General features: G+C 37.5%; 2 protein-coding genes across 4 annotated transcripts in view; one reads left to right on the top strand and one right to left on the bottom strand.

Annotated features, from left to right (window-relative positions):
- LOC125239273 (zinc finger protein OZF-like) overlaps positions 1 to 17,596 on the bottom strand; it is an 85,173-nt gene that overhangs the window by 63,280 nt on the left and 4,297 nt on the right. The window contains exon 3 of one of the 3 annotated variants that reach the window (XM_048146809.1): positions 13,095 to 15,043. The exons of 1 other annotated variant lie outside the window; for it this stretch is intronic. In XM_048146809.1, the coding sequence (XP_048002766.1) occupies positions 13,755 to 15,043 (1,289 nt within the window). In that variant the 3' untranslated portion in view covers positions 13,095 to 13,754. Of the gene's footprint in view, positions 1 to 13,094; positions 15,044 to 17,596 lie in introns of those variants that run through there. One more of the 3 variants, XM_048146810.1, reaches the window with a different exon arrangement.
- On the top strand, positions 10,287 to 10,943 carry LOC125239274 (defensin ARD1-like). Its single transcript, XM_048146812.1, has one exon. The coding sequence runs from the start codon at positions 10,362 to 10,364 to the stop codon at positions 10,578 to 10,580; it is 219 nt and encodes a 72-aa protein (XP_048002769.1). The 5' UTR covers positions 10,287 to 10,361; the 3' UTR covers positions 10,581 to 10,943.

Genomic DNA, 17,596 nt, shown 5'->3' with positions numbered 1-17,596 from the left:
TACTTACTAACTAAAGATAATATGTATACTTAATCTAATTTTTCTTAGAGATGTATAGGGTCTCTAAGAGTCATAATCGTATAGGTAATCAAAATATTACTACTAAAAGAAAAGAAACAAAAAGAAACAAACGAGAACCGAACAAGGTGTCCTAATGAAATACCTAAATATAACATCTACATACATAGCAAGTTTATCTTTAATATTTTACCCCTCCAATCAAAATAAGGAAAATTTATCGAAAATAACAGCGTTTCGTTTCGATAACCTTTAAGTCTAAGATGCCCCATCGTATTTGGGCATTTCTCAGGGCGTTTACATTTTTTTGATTTCGGTGGCAACATTTTTACGTGAATCCTGTAAGAGTCACATGAAATTTTGTCAATTTAAATAGATTTCGCGGATCTCTACCAGAAACAAAGAAAGCTCATGCTACGCTTACGGGGTTCGGGTAATAATGCTGCCACCGAAATCAAAAAAGTTGAAACGCTCTGAGAAATGCCCATTTGTGATTATTTCCATGTTTAAGTTATCAATGTTATCATGCATGTTTCTTTATGGTTCCAATTAAATATGGACTGGATAATTTAAACTCATTTACATTAACTGCATAATAAAATAGGCTAGTTTTCTACTAGTCAAATCTGCTTCTTTTTATGAACTGTCAAAACGATTTACTAATATAGAATTTAATATGTACTTTGAAATACTGCGGAGTGACGTTACGGTCAATTTATTTACTTTATATCTTTATCTTTGACTTATTAAATAGAAATTATGTTTAAAAATAACTACTGTCGATATTTTTCTTCTAATTATGTGGTGCTTTATTTCGTGCACTGCATAAAATATTTTATTTTAAATATAGAAAACTAGCCTATTTTTAAATTTGAAAGCTTAGGAACCGTGCAATTTTAGTTGCCTGTGCCTTACTAAGACAAAACAAGGAAAAAATTAAGCTTTAAAACAGTAAACATACAACATTTTCAAGAAACTTCTCAATCTAACTGCGCAAAATATTTACAATCAAAATTTACCTACCTACTCTAATTCTCAGTCGCAAAATGTATGCTAATTTCTGCAAAAACAATGAATAAAAAAATACAATATATACTAAACCTTAAATAATGGAACATTTGTAATCTGATACATTTAAATTTGAAAAACTACGTAATGTACATATAATATTGTTGTTTGCTATATTATTGGTTGGAATAAACGTTCATGGTTTTCGCATTAGGGATTTGCAAAGTACAAGATTTTTCTAACAATGTACCTACTACCTACATTACAAAGATGAATGGGTTGGTGGTAACAGTTTTTTCTATGACAAATCGTACCTAAAAGGCCTGGTGACCAAGGTAATAAAATGTCAAGTCATTATTAATACTGAGTAACCAGTGAAAATGCGTCAAGCACGAGTTGGACTGAAATAAAAATATATAAAAGAATGGTGATTAAAACTGTGATGCTAAAGATAACTCCTAACTTAGTTATTTTCCTCATAATCACTGTATGGACTTTGGTCTGAAATAAAGATATTTTATTTTATTTTATTTTTATTTTATTTTATTTTTTATTTTTTTTATAATGTGTACTGATAAAGGGATAAATTTGCAAAACATATAAAACAAGAAAACTGGGTTCAAAAACAAACAATTAATCATAATTAAGTAACATATACCAATCGTTTCGACATAAACAGACCAACTTGATAAAAAACATAATTGTTTTGAATCCCAGGATCAAGATATTCAAGATATACTGGAGTTAAATTTCGACAAATTACATTTTATGAATTAAACTAAAAATGCGTCCCTAACTCGTTTGTGGTCAGTATTGTATATAAATAAAGCTCGCGTCTTTATTTTTACATAATTAAAATCACCGTCGATATATCAAGATATATTCTTCAAGATGGCATCGAAAACTATCCTGATTTTTGTCATTCTGGCAGTTGCCATGGTGAGCATGGTGCTAGCAGGGCAGATCAACGTGGATCCGTGTAACGAGGTCTGTGGCAGAAGTGACCCTGAGAAGAACGAGTGCTGCCGCGCCCATGGATATAGGGGGTCCCACGGTTGTTCGCTTGATGGCAAAATGTATTGTTTTGTTACTAACTAAACTGTGCAAAGATTTTGTAATTTCTGCCCTCCACAGGTCCTAGTGTGGAGGTCAGTATTAATGTGCCCATGTAAATTTCATTTTCTTAAATAAACATTTTTTTTATTTTCAGTTACTTTTATTTTACTGAAAAGTCTGTGCTAATGTTTACATACATACATACATACATACAATCACGCCTGTATACCATAAAGGGGTAGGCAGAACACATGAAACTACTAAAGCTTCAGTGCCACTCTTGGCAAATAAGGGGTTGAAAGAAAACGAAACTGTGGCATTGCAGTGACAGGTTGCCAGCCTCTCGCCTACGCCACAATTTAACCCATATCCCATAGTCGCCTTCTACGACACCCACGGGAAGAAAGGGGGTGGTGAAATTCTTAACCCGTCACCACACAGGCCCTAATGGACACACAGGAACTAATGTTTAAGTTGTTGTTATATCTTAGATGCTGAAATATCCAGCTTTCAAAAGACATCGTATTTAGTATATTTACTTTATTGAACATCCACACTGGGAAAGTGTGTGTGTCTGTTTGTTTGTCCGTCTTTCACGGCAAAACGGAGCGATGTATTGACGTGTTTTTTTAAGTAGAGATAGTTGAAGGGATGGAGCACTAGTGACATAGGCTACTTTTCGTCTCTTTCTACCCCCCCCCCCCCCCACTTCCCTATAATGGGGGGTGGAGGTTTGTAAAGAGCATTCCGCAATTTTCGAATTGAACGCGAGCGAAGCAATTTACTTTGATTATTATTTTTTAATTATTTTTCAAATTGAAAAGTTAAAAGGACTGTCATCTACCACATCAATTATTTTTGAGTGCTAAGAAGTATTAAAATAGGTATAAGTAGATAGTATACCTATTTTAATACTTCTTAGTAGATATGTCATTATCGTAGTAACTTATTTTTATGGGATAGGAGGCAAATGAGCAGACAGGTCACCTGATGGTAAGCAATCACTGCCACCCATGGACACCCGAAACACCAGACGTGTTGGAGGTGCGTTGTCGGCTTTTAAAATGGGTGTACGCTCTTTTCTTGAAGGTCCTATCGGTCCGGAAATACCGCAGGCGACAATTCATTCCACAGTTTAGCTGTGTGGGGCAAGAAGTTAAAGAAAGTGAGGATGAACTTTGTTTCTGCGAGAGTGCGGTGATAAAATTCAGATAATTAATTAATGTCTCACGAAAACTTAACGGCGATGACTTCAATTTTGTTCATTGTCTCTTTAAAAAATAAAAAAAATAAAATTGGATTTTCCCTTTTCATACTATATGACAACTAGAGTCTTCGACGTTTGACCTGTATTTCTTGTTATCAATCACTATAGTGATTATAATCCGATAATTATATAATTGCGGTAAAATATAAGGATGAATCAGTCATGTTGTTTTGATGATCTCAAATTGATCTATTATAATGACATTGTCCTTATTGACCGCAATGAATACAAAGTAACCAAGAAGAGCCAAGTGCGTATTGGGCATATTCCGTCCATTTTTTAGAGTTCCGTATCAAACAGGTATTAAATAAATACATATCGTGGGACCACCTTATACATAACCTAGCCCCAAACCCAAACTAAGAAGAGCTTGTATTATGGGGTGCTAAATAGGCGACGATACCTATATACATAGAAAACATCCATGACTCAGGAACAAATATCTGTGTTCATCACAAATAAATGCCCTTACCGGGATTCGAACCCAGGACCATTAGCAGCGCCACTACCGACTACGCCAGACCGAGCGTCGGAAGTAAAGGCATTTGATTTAAAATGGTGTTATATTTTTGTACACTTAATTCGATATTTATATAATATTCCAAAACAAAAAATTGTTTTGTGTATTATCCATACTAATATTATAAATGGGGAAGTGTATGTGCCTGTTTGTTTGTCCGTCTTTCACGGCAAAACGTAGCGACGAATCGACGTGATTTTTTAAGTGGAGATAGTTGAAGGAATGGAGAGTGACATAGGCTACTTTTTGTCTCTTCCTAACCCCCCACTTCCCTAAAAGGGGGATTGAAGTTTGTATGAAGCATTCCGCAATTTCCGAATTCACCGCGAGCGAAGCGGGCGAAAGCTAGTTCTTAATAAGTATTCTCCAACCCTTTGGAAATTTTCCTTTTGATCATCTGTAGGGACTAGGTAGTCATGAAATGCAGTCAGTGTGTTTATGCCTTAACAAACCATTCTTATCTTAGACAATAACTTTTGTGTATGCTCACAGGTCTTTCATGAATGCATTAAATATGGTCTCGTTAAGCACGCACGTTATACACGGATACAATATTTCAAATTGGTTTCTGCAACTTTAGGTTACCTTTTTACCATTCCAACTTTTAAAGATTTCTAATTGATTCTTATTTAAAGTCACATACAGGTCGAACGCGATTAATTAACATTATTTTACCTTTTTTCCCAACGTTTAAATATGTGTACAAAGCGCGAGAACTTAGTGTTTCTTGATTTTTTACAGACCTCATAGCCGAATTTGGTGTGCTCAATTTTTTTTTTTTTTTTTATACTACGTCGGTGGCAAACAAGCATACGGTCCGCCTGATGGAAATTACTGCACCCATGCGATTAATGCACGAGGCCATGCGCTTGGCGAGGAACAGACGCCTATGGAGGGACCTAGTCTTCAACAGAATGACATGACGTCACGATCCAGATCCTCAGCATTGAGAGAACGACTAAGGAATCCGAATCACGAATGACATTTCTACGAAAACTATACAGTGAGGAAGGCTATGAACATCCCAAGTAGAGATGGGCCGAATATGGACTTTGCCGAATACGAATATTCGGCCGAACATTCGGTTCAGCTCTTACCGAACCGACCATTCGGCCGACTATTCGGTTACGCCATATTTTAAAGCGGATGTTAAGATTACAACTATTAAATGATTGATAATGGTTACATATGTTACTCGAACTACATATGCAGGTCTTACGATTTAGTGGATTTAACTAAAACTTAGTTAAAACAACTCTGAACTCTTCTCAACTCTTAAATTACGGTTTTTTCAACTTTGTATTTATATTTTGAGTATTTTGACGCATAGCCAATTATCTCTGTTTAGTAGTTCTTTAGAAAGCTACTAAAATAGGAGCTTATTATCCAATGGAATACGTAAGATCTATATTAACTAATGTAATGTAATTTACTTTGTTTATTCGGTAAGTATTCGGCAATGCAACCGAATTATTCGGCCGAATACGAACATTGAAAAACTTGCCGAATATGCCGAATACCGAATATTTACCGAATATTCGGCCCATCTCTAATCCCAAGCAACCCTACATGACCAGGCAGAAGACCGGCAACCTGGTGGTCCAATGTCGAGAGAGATATGCGGACACAAAACCTGACCACAAAGACAACCCATGGATAGATTGTCCTGGCGCCGACGTAGGAGGAGGCCCGACCCCAGCTGAACTGGGAAATGGGCTGAACAAAGAAGAAGAGGCATTTCTACGACGCGAAACGAAAACGAAACGCCGCGAAAGGTAGTCTGGCTCTGTCTGCCAACACGCAAGAGTGATAGATATAGATATCTACGAGCATTTCGTTTCGTGAGCGCTTGTGTATTCGGTTACGCACGCAGATGAGAAAGTTGCATTTCTCCATAACTGGCTGGTAGGATTGACCTCTAAGGCCAGTTGTACAAACCCGTCTGTCACCGTTAAAGCATTCGTTAAATTTAATTGTATGGGAAATTCCATAGACCTCAGCTGCGTGACGATGATGTGTCTGTCAAATATGGTTGTTGCAACTGGCCCTAAATGATGATGTTTAATCATAAATGCTTAATAAATTAATGGATTTGATTTCATTAGATGTTTAACAGTTAGGTAATATTTCCACGCTCTGTTAAAGAAAATGTTTGATCCCTTGTACAAGCAGGGGCGGCTCACTCCGCGATTCTATCGCCGCGCTACAAGTACATGCTGGCGGCCGCGAGTTCGCGGCCTAATCAGGGGTGGCGCGCGTTCTCACGGAACGCACGTTCGTACATTCCGTTGTTACTTTACGTCGCAAATACTTTTTTAAGGTTCATATGGGATGTCCGCGTGTGGAATGGCTAATAATGCTTAGTTAAATAGCCATCATGAATGAAGTAATACAATCTTACACAGATCTACTATTGATTGTCCCACGGAAAAGTTCAATAAGGCTTGCGATGTTGGGACTTAAACAAAAATATATGAATACTATACTGTATATATAGCTCTACAATAGATGGCGCAACAGGGCTGGAGGGACAGACAGACAGACGTCAGACATGACCAAACTTTTGTTCCTATTTGACTACGGGACCACATTATACCGACCGTACGCTTGTTTGCCACCAACGTAGTATAAAAAAAAAAAAAGAGTACTATCGTATGACGGAAATCTAAATGACCCTCTGCGTCTGAAAAATAAAATAAGTGAGCATCGCGCCGGACGCGCGGGTTTTTATTTTATTTTGCCTCAATGATTGGCGTGTTTGTGTTTACCTTTAAGGTAACTGTACACTATTCCGGGATAGTAAAATATGGTACATTATTCCGGGATACTTTGGTTTTCGTCGCAAAATAAGGAAACTATCAGTAAAATCTTAATTTAATGCAGTATTTCATTAACTAGAGATCAAATAGAACCGAAAAAGTCGATTTTCGAATATATATCATATATTTTGAAGCCGTGAGACACTTCCAAACGCGTCAGTCGCAACCACGCAGTGGTTTCTATGGGCGTGTTTGACGGTGAGCTTAACGCGGCAGCGGAACTTCGTAAGGGTTTCCTGTGATTCTGGCAAGTGTATTTATATTAAATTTGTATCATAACTGTTGTATAGTTATTAATATACCTTTGTATCATCGTTTCAAGTAAATGTAAGGCATATTTTTATTAAAATACCCGCTCCCGGAATAATGTACACCATTTTGACGCGGTGTACATAATTGCGGGTGTATCACGGAATAACGGAAACACAGGCTGTAATGTTTTTATGTTTTATTACTATTTACGGTTAAGTATATTCATATATTTGATGTAAATACATAAAGTAAAGATTACAGATTATAGTGACGTAATTACGGTACATATATTTTTTAGATTTTAATCTCATAATTGAGTACGAAATGTATACTCGTTGAGTAATACGCGCGAAATATTGGAGTGTGGCATCGACATTAAATTTGTTTTATTTCATAAAATTAAAGCACAAAGGTTATTTATTTCGATGTTATGAGTATAATTGTTATATAATCTTCCAATATACTAAGAAAAATCTTGTTTTGTCTTTTAATATAGCCTTTGTTTTGACTGCCGTAATTAAGTACAGGACTTTATTGGAGTGTATCTTATTCCGGTATACTTATATTATGAAGTATATTAAAATATATAAACACATAAAATATGGTATTGTGACCCGGCCATTATGTTTTTAAACTTTCTTAGTTAACTAGAAATCTTTATATTGAATATCCGTATGTCCGCCAGTCTGTCCGTCTACGATTTAGCTCAATCATCATTAGTTTAGTACTGTAAAAATAAAATATCCATGTGTAGAATACATAATAGGATATACATATATAAATATAAAGTAGTAGGTACATATTTGTCGGACTCAAGTCAGTCTGTGTAAGAACGGCCTATAATATTTATTTATTGAATACTATGTACCTATTTATATTGAATAACATATCACCGCCATATGTATATGCGGTGTAGCTGAGTGATCCCCAGTACCAAAAAACTGAAATTTTCACGAGCCGAATTATCGCCGGCACGGCAATAGCTTCTGGATTGAAATGATATTTTGAAAAAACCCCCGACATTGTAAACCGATTTTCATCAAACATGGCTAAGAACACTCTTGACTAATCCAGCCATCCATTCGAAAGTGATGCCATAGACAGACAGACAGTAAAACTTATAACACCCCGTCGATATATCATAGAATCGTTATATCGTCATTATACCGTAAAATTATCATATTTCCCATCCCATCCCAGCCCGTCAAAACATTGCCAGTTATAAAAAATACACTCTGTTAAGCATCTATCAAAACGATAATATCGCATATTATGTGCATTATGTATTTATTAAAACAATATTTTTAATTCTTTTTTTTTACATAAGCTTCAACAACGTGGATTTTAAAGATATCCCGTAATTACGTACAACGACTCCCGGAATAAAAGCCATGCCAAAATTGTATCCCGGAATAATGGACAAACTAAGGGTTTCGTAAAACAACGGTAATTTCTATAAATTAGAAGTTACGATGCAAAATAGTATCTTAAATCCATCGTAGGAGACTTATCCTTAAAATAATAGTATTTTATGCAACAGGCGTTTAAAGGAGGTCAAAAAAGACGAGTGGCGTGAGTAACAATTTGAGGCGAAGCCGAAAATTGTTATTAAGACGCCACGAGTATTTTTTGACTCAGTTAAACACCGTTGCATACAATACTTTTTCTACGACCATGCACATACTTTTGAATAGTTTTCTAGAATAACTTTCGTGAAATTCGCACTGTTTCCTACAAGTATTTTGACTTGTCCTCTGCAATGTTTCTGCACTCACCCTGTCGCTCGCACTCCCCCGCGCCGCCGCCCGCCCCCGGCCGGCGCCCCGCGGCCCGCTATATCCCTTAACGGCTACCTAACAATGCTGTAAGAGCTATATCGTATGCGTGGGTACGCGGGGCGCCGGCCGGGGGCGGGCATCTTTTATGTAGGGCTTTAACGATCTATGCACGACACGGTAAATGACGAATAACAACACGGGAGTAGAAAAAATAGTTAACACGACTAGAAACTTCGCATTTTTTTTTAAATCCTCACTCAAAGTAGGAAACGTCTTAAGTTCCCGTAATATGGTAACCTTATTAATAAATGTAAAAACAGATAAAAAAAATAATTTTGTGTTTGCCTCGCTCGGCAAACTTCGCCTCCTTTTATGCGTCGTTGCGAATCTTCTCAAGCGGGTTTTTACATGAGATTACGTTACGTTACCATTTTCGTGAGTAATTACTGGGGGTTATTTCGCCCCAAATGAAACGATTCTAGCGCAGAATCGGCGCCATTTATGTCAGCAGGATCTACATTTCCGAGTAATGTCAATGACCGGTCGACGGTCTGGGGCCCATTTCTCGAAGCTACAAGTTACAATTTACAAGTGGTAGTCACTGTCTAATATGACAAATTGGAAAGAGACTTCCGCTTGTAACTTTCAGTTTTGAGAAATGGGCCCCTGGCCTAGCGGGTAATGACCCTTCCTGCTAAGCCGCGGTCCTGGATTCAAATCCCGGTAAGGGGATTTATTTGAAGTGTCATTGTTACCAAAGTTTGACATAGGGTGAAAACTGTGTTTTAATTGAAAATGGTTCACTACATCGGTTAAGGTGGTTCGGGCATGTAGAGAGCTAGAGAGGATGGAAGAGAGGAGATTAACGAAGAAAGTATATGAAAAAAAAGAGTGGGAGGGTCAGTTGGAAGTGGAAGACCTAGGCGAACTTTTCTTGTTCAAATCGGGGAAATATTGCAAAAAGGCCTGGGTGGCTAGCCGAATGGCACAATCGCTCACGAAACGCTCACGAAACGAAGCGCTAGTAGATATCTATCTCTGTCGCGCCAATACGCAAGCGCGATAGAGATAGATATCTACTAGCGTTTCGTTTCGTGAACGTTTCGTGAGCGTTTGTGCCATTCGGCTACGCACCCAGGTCAGAAGTACCTACTCGAAACCGACGAGCGTGTATGAGAAACGTTATGACAATGTGTGAAGCGAAAGTGGTTTGTCACGATCGTAGTAAATGGAAATCCGTGATCTCTGCCTACCCCTCTGGGAAACAGGCGTGATTGTATGTATGTATGTATGTACATCGAAGTAATAAAAACTACAGGACCCTTGCCCTTACAAAGATAAATTAGAAACTGAATAATTACTCCTCGACTTAATTACAACTCGTCTAGAAAATCTAGTTCAACGGGGGAGACCACGCATAAAGGAAAACCCATATTAACTAGATCGTGTTAAAACGCGCATAAATTTACCACGGCTCATTCTTATGTTGATTCAACGAGGAAAATGCAAGTTTTATGAATCTGGAGAATCCTAGTTTCCTTATCAAGCTGTATAAAAGGGAAATGCAACAGCATTTGAACACAGAACGCATTCGCATCTCAAGCAACTTGAGTCTCAACACTTAAAAAAAAACAAAATCAAAGATGGTGTCCAAATCGTCTATGTGCCTGCTAGTGTGCGTGGCGCTCATGGTTATTGTATCGCAGCCACAGAACGCGGTTCAAGCAGACGTGCATATCGGCAGCTGCGTTTGGGGAGCCGTGGATTATACTTCGAACTGCAACGGAGAATGCAAGCGTAGAGGTTACAAGGGAGGACATTGTGGGAGCTTCGCTAATGTCAACTGCTGGTGTGAGCAATAATCAAAAGGATGAACTTCAAGATTTACCAAAAAACACCAAAATTCATCTGGCTATGATGTCCAACCTAAGAAAACCTCAAGAAATCGGCGGATCATCGTCACAATTTCAATGCCTGCAACTTGATTATACCTGAAGTGCCGAAAATATGTTGGTATTGCTTTACGTTAATGTTCTGGATTCATATTTTAGGCACTGACTGCATCTATATCTACGTTTGTGTGTTAGTTTGTTACTACTAACTAAAGTCACGAATCAAAGTCAACTTCTTAGACTAGCAATGTACGATTGTCAATGTTGTATTTCTATACATAGCCGCCATTTTACTTTATTACCCGACTGGTTTTTTTGTGTGTCCTATAAAATGTCTTCTTTATTGTATTAACTCCTACTAATTCCCATGTTGTTATTCCATTTGTATTTACTTCATAAAATATTCAGTGTCATTTTTGTTGTAAGTATTATTTGACTATTTTTGCCTTGAGTTTTTTTTGGTTGAAATAAAATGTTAGCGAAAAGTCACGCTTTTTCTATTTCCACTCACCTACCCCCAATCATCGATGTAACGAATTATTGTTAAGTAGGTATATAATACCTACTTAAAGAAAAGTCCTACAACATAAGTCCCAAGGAAATATTTTTTTGTTTTATTGGTAATTTTCTTTTATTTTTATAACAGTTAAAAATATCTTAATTTGTACCCGTATCTACGCCGGGGCTAATTTTATTTTGTTTAATCCTGGACCCTGGTTTGGTATTGGGGCATTTTAGCGAAAAAAGATTCAAAAACAGTTTTTTTTTTTCTAAAATAGGTAAATTAATGTTTTTCCTACTCAGAATTACGAGCCCTTTTCATCCTACTAGGCGAAAAAAAGCGTCCCAAATTTATTTTTTCCCCTCACTAGCTCGGAAACACGTGTTTTGTCCTTTAATAATAGCGGGTAAAAACGCATTTTATCCACTAGTGGGAAAGTAATTTGACCTTGAATAAAGTCAAATTAACTGCTTTAAAATTGATAAAAGTAGGTGAATCTAGTAATAAAGATGATTTACCACCTGTGGAACTACTGGAAGCAGTGATAAACGCATTTTTTGCGTTGTAGTTTCCTCGCTATAGTGAGGGGAAAAGTTTTGTGTTACACTCGGGTGCAAATGTATTTTACTTCTCGTGTGTTAAAAAACCGGCCAAGAGCGTGTCGGGCCACGCTCAGTGTAGGGTTCCGTAGTTTTCCGTATTTTTCTCAAAAACTACTGAACCTATCAAGTTCAAAACAATTTTTCTAGAAAGTCTTTATAAAGTTCTACTTTTGTGATTTTTTTTCATATTTTTTAAACATATGGTTCAAAAGTTAAAGGGGGGGGACGCACTTTTTTTTTCCTTTAGGAGCGATTATTTCCGAATATAAGTATTAATATTATCAAAAAACGATCTTAGTAAACCCTTATTCATTTTTAAATACCTATCCAACAATATATCACACGTTGGGGTTCGAATAAAAAATATATCAGCCCCCACTTTACATGTATGGGGGGTTCCCTAATAAAACATTTTTTTTATTTTTGCACTTTGTCAGCGTAATTGATATACATATTAGTACCAAATTTCAGCTTTCTAGTGCTAACGGTTGCTGAGATTATCCGCGGACGGACGGACGGACGGACGGACGGACGGACGGACGGACGGACAGACAGACATGGCGAAACTATAAGGGTTCCTAGTTGACTACGGAACCCTAAAAACTTCAGGATTCTATTTTCAAACCACTCGCTTCGCTCGTGGTTCAACTATAGAATCCTTTTACTTGCTCGTTTTTCAATTCCACACTCTGCGTTAAAATACAACTTTGCCCCCTTGTATAACAAATAACTATTTCCACTTCGTTACCATTTTTCAAACACTTTGTACTGCGGTTACAAAGTAGAAGTGGCAGTCCACATGGCTTACGACCGCGTTCAACGGAGACACGCTACTTGTGGTCGCGATCCTCAGCATTGAGGGAACGAGGAAGAAGAATTAGAAGAGACAAAGTGGAAAGTATGCAAAATAATAGAAAATTTTGGGAGCATTTTTTATCTCTTGTTTTTTGTCCTAAATCGAAAGGGCTTGTGATTCTGAGTAGGAAAAACATAAAATTTACCTACCTTAGAAAATTTTTTTTTGCTGATTGTTCTCGCGAAAATGCCCATTGATAGATATCGTAAATCCTATCCGATTGCTCCTTATGTTCCGGATTTCTAGTACCATTCCCAACACCATTTCATAAAGGGGCCTTTCCTTCCCTGGTAGGAGGGATCAAAGTGGCACTTTTCCTCCAGGGAGCAAAATGACGCTGTAATATTGTCTTCGGTTACCGCGATAATTACTCAAGAAATAAAACCATGGAAACGGATTGTTTATATCGCATATAATTAATTTACAATACATCTCATTCAGACGATTCGAACATTTCACACAGTTCGTGGTGATGAAATTAAATAAAGAAAGCAGTTTTAATTGTAATATGAGTTTTTATTTTAGATCAACAAACCACCATTGCATTTACGCGAATAACACATATATTTGAATATCGAACCCCAGAAGTTAGTTTTTAAACCACATGTCATAAACACAAATAATAGACTCAACATGGAGGTGCAATTACATTGGTATATTTTCAACACGTGGTCAAGGGGTTGACTGAGGAAAAATACTTGAGATACATTTTACTCCTAAAATATTATTATTTAACTCACATCATAGGTAACAATAATTAGTTGTACCGAAACTACACCATCTGAGGAGCTAGAGTTACTTCAAAATAAACCCTTTTGCGCTCCCTCACTAAGTATTTGGCGCTGATTTTAAATGCTAAACCTTATAAACTCAACAACTTAAATCAAAAAGTGAATCAGAGCTCTTTTTATGAAATAGGCAGCAAACGAGCAGACGAGCCGCCGGATGGGAAGCAGTCATCCCCGTCCATGGACATAAGCAACATCAGGGGAGCCACTTATGCGTTGTTGACCTTTGAGCACCCTAACCTGCTTCTTGTAAAACCCAATGCGCAAGGGAAGGAAATGGATCAGGACAACTGGATGAGATTAGCCCAGGACCGGGAGAAGTGGCGTACTAGAAGATATGCCTATGCTCAGCAGTGGGAGATAAAGGGCTGATATGATGATGATGAAGGGAAACTTTTAGGCCACACTTGTACTCGCCACTACGTTAGACTTTGTCTCAGTATGCAACTTTTGATGACGGCGCAGGTTGGATGTATCACGGAATCTACAATCGCAGTGGTTACACTGAAATGGTTTTTCTCCTGTGTGTGTCCTCACGTGTACCAGCAAGTGTCCTTTCTGAGAGGTCCTGTAGTGGCAGATGCTACATTCAAATGGCTTCGCCCCAGTATGCGTTAACAAGTGTCTGCTCAAGCTTGATCTCCAACTACATTTATATTCGCAGTAGCTACACTGAAATGGTTTGTCCCCTGTGTGTATCCTCTGGTGTTCTAACAACTCTCTTTTCCGTTTAGACCTGTGTTCACAGTAGCTACATTGATAGGGCTTCGTCCCTGTGTGTACAATTAAGTGTTGTCGCAGCTCTGATTGTTGACTGCATTTAAAATCGCAGTGGCTACACTGAAGGAAAGTCTCCACGTTGTGTTTTCTCTGGTGCATTATCAAGTTTATTTTCTGTCTGCCCCTGTAGTCGCATTCGTTACATTGATATGGCGTCTCTCCAGTGTGTATCATCAGGTGTCTTTTTAAGCACGATCTTGAATTAGATTTATAATCACAGTGGTTATACTGGAAAGGCTTTTCTCCTGTGTGAGTCCTGTAGTGTACTCGCAAGTCTGCTTTCTGATAGCACCTGTAGTCGCAGTCGCTACATTGGTATGGTTTCGCGCCAATGTGTATCATCATGTGTTTTTTAAGATTCGATTTTCGAATAAATTTGTAATCACAATGGCCACATACGTACGGCTCTTTTTGCCTTTTGTTGTGCGTTTTCCGGTGACGTCGCAGATTTGATTCATGCCTACATTTAAAACCACACTTCGTACACTTAAGAGGCTTTTTTCTAGTACGTTTGAGATGTATTTTACTTTTACACCTACCACGAAATAGATTCTCCCCACAATGACTGTTCACATGGATCCGCAAACTTTTTTTCGAACTTGTTGAATATTCACAATCAGCACACATGAAATTTGTTACACCATGTTCACTTTTTTCATGCTCTGTTACAAGCAATTGAGTTTCAAAAGTAGAATTACAGAAACCACATGTATATTTCTTAGATCCAGGCCAGAAGTGAATATATTTTATGTGAATACTTAAGAAAGAGTTGTTCATGAAATGTTTTCCACAGTGTTTGCAGGGGTATAGTTTCTCTCCGCTGTGAACAGTCGCGCCGGGGAGGCGCTCGAGCACCACGGTACAAGCCATCGTGAGCTGTTCCCTCGCACGGGCGTCTGCATCCGCTGCAACAATAGTTATTTGTTATACAAGGGGGCAAAGTTGTATTTTAACGCCGAGTGTGGAATTGAAAAACGAGCAAGTGAAAGGATTCTATAGTTGAACCACGAGCGAAGCGAGTGGTTCGAGAATAGAATCCTGAACTTGCGAGTTTTTTAACACACGAGAAGTAAAATACATTTGCACCCGAGTGTAACACAAAACTTTACCCCTCACTATAGCGAGGAAACTACAACACAAAAAATGCGTTTGTCACTGCTTCCAGTAGTTCCACAGGTGGTAAATCATCTTAATTACTAGATTCACCTACTTTTATCAATTTTAAAGCAGTTAATTTGACTTTATTCAAGGTCAAATTACTTTACCCACTAGTGGATAAAATGCGTTTTTACCCGCTGGTATTAAAGGACAAAACACGTGTTTTCGAGCTAGTGAGGGGAAAAGATAGTTATTTGTTTTACAAGGGGGGTGAATCCGGGGCAAGAGTAACATGAGTCACGATTTTATGGCATGTTCCATTTATTCACGATACAAGTTCAAGTGATAATCTATCTCTAAATAAGTGTTACTTTCCCGATATATGCATAGATCCTTTCATTTGCAGCTGTAGTTCAAATAAACACGCAATGAAATCGTGACTCACGTTACTTTTACGTGGATTCACCCAGGGGGCAAAGTTGTTTAATCACATGAGCCAATATTGATGTCCGAGCAAGCGAATGATTCCCATATTGAACCTCGAGCGTAGCGACTGGAATCTTGAGCGTTGTGATCAAGGCTATACTAAACTAATTTTGCCACCCTGTGACATACAATATTTTTCACCACAATGAGGAAAATACATACATACAATCACGCCCGTTTCCCATAAAGGGGTAGGCAGAGCACATGAAACTGCTAAAGTTACAGTGCCACTCTTGGCAAATAAGGGGTTGAAAGAAAACGAAACTGCGACATTGCAATGAGGAAAATACTGACTCTAATACATCAAACTACATCAATAATTGAAACATTCATTATTCAAAATCATCTTTTAATAATAAAACTACCGTGAGACACTGACATATTAAACATGTAAAATCGGGTAACTCACGTAAATTGTCGAAGATAGCTCGACATGTTTCGCTCCGTAACGAGGAGCTGCGGGCCGCAGTCTGCGTCGGGATACCATCGGCATCGCGCGTGCTCAATGAAAATGCTCCTCGTTACGGAGCGAAACAAGTCGAGCGACCTTCGACAATTTTACGTGAGTTACCCGATTTGACATGTTTAATATTCAAAATCTTATACCTTTAAACGAGCAATTCTTCTTATTTCTTATTTTTCTGTGAAATTCACACATGTTGTGACATTCATTTCTCAAAAACAATAAAGATTATGATTATGATTAAATTCTTCCGCAAGTGGGTGACGATACAAAAAATTACGAACTAATTCATTTTAAAAGTTTGGTGCGTCCATTGAAACTCGTCCATTCAAACAGTAACCAAAAGAATGTCTATCAATGCGGTTGGAAACACGTTCCTCGGGAAAATGCAATGCACCACAATGGATACACAAAACTTAAGAGGGCTTTCGTGTTAAAAATAGTGAAATCGCAACCGAGCGCTCGATCATACCGTGTGTGGTATCAAATTAAAGGGCTTTGCGAGTAGTTTATAAATATATATCACATTATAGGACTTTTTCTACTTGGTCTAACAAAATATGAGAAAATGTCCAAAAGTGGTAATAATTGTACCGGTGAAGGCTCGTTTTCAAAAAATTGGCAAAATTCAATAATAGCAATTTATAATCACTAAGGCATAACAGCAATTTAAGTAAACGTTGCAGATTAATTTAGTACAAAACTTACTTCGATTTGATGTAGATTTTCAAAGAAATTGTCACTTAATTTTAGGTAATTTCTGAAAAAATTGAATTCGCCTTAGGCTAGTTTACTCTTTTTCAAAAACTTAAAATAAAAATCTAGTCTGAAATGATTGTGGTACAGGATATACGAATTATAAATTTACCCGTTTTAATATTCAAAATTGTCCAAATTTTACAAATAAGATCGACTGATTCAGCTCTATACGTGCGTTTTTCTAAACGTGCATTAGAGAAAAATTCATAATTAATTTAGTGAGTTAGTTTTCAAAAATCCAGTCTTATAAAAATCAAGATAATAAGATGCTCTAACTGGAACTTGAATTAAATAAATCTATTGGATAACGGAAAGTGTAGTATTTCACCGACTAAAACTATCAATTTTACATTCTTTTGACGTTTTTTTTGAAAGCAGCCTTAAAACGGTTCTAAGGCATGGTATAAAATAATAAAAATAAAAAATGATTTATTCAGTAGCACAGATAGTTTACAACAATCAGGTTGGTGCCTCTTTTTAAGTATAAAAATACCTGTGTCAAGAGACACCGCTCCTCCATCAAGATTAGCTACAATGTATGTGTATGTAGTATGACACATCAGTACTAACGGCGCATTTATATGTCGGTAAATTGTTCATTTCTATGGCTGCGCGGCGTCTCCTATCTCGACGTTTTTGTTCTTCCAATAGG

The sequence above is a fragment of the Leguminivora glycinivorella genome, chromosome 25 (genome assembly GCF_023078275.1).
Source record: "Leguminivora glycinivorella isolate SPB_JAAS2020 chromosome 25, LegGlyc_1.1, whole genome shotgun sequence".
NCBI classification, from domain to species: Eukaryota; Metazoa; Arthropoda; class Insecta; order Lepidoptera; family Tortricidae; genus Leguminivora; species Leguminivora glycinivorella.
The sequence above is the reverse complement of the archived record's forward strand: the minus strand, read 5'-3'. Positions and strand labels throughout refer to the sequence as shown.

Bases quoted from the DNA above. Each gene is read 5' to 3' on its own strand.
- LOC125239274 (XM_048146812.1), top strand. From the start codon at position 10,362: ATGGTGTCCAAATCGTCTATGTGCCTGCTAGTGTGCGTGGCGCTCATG.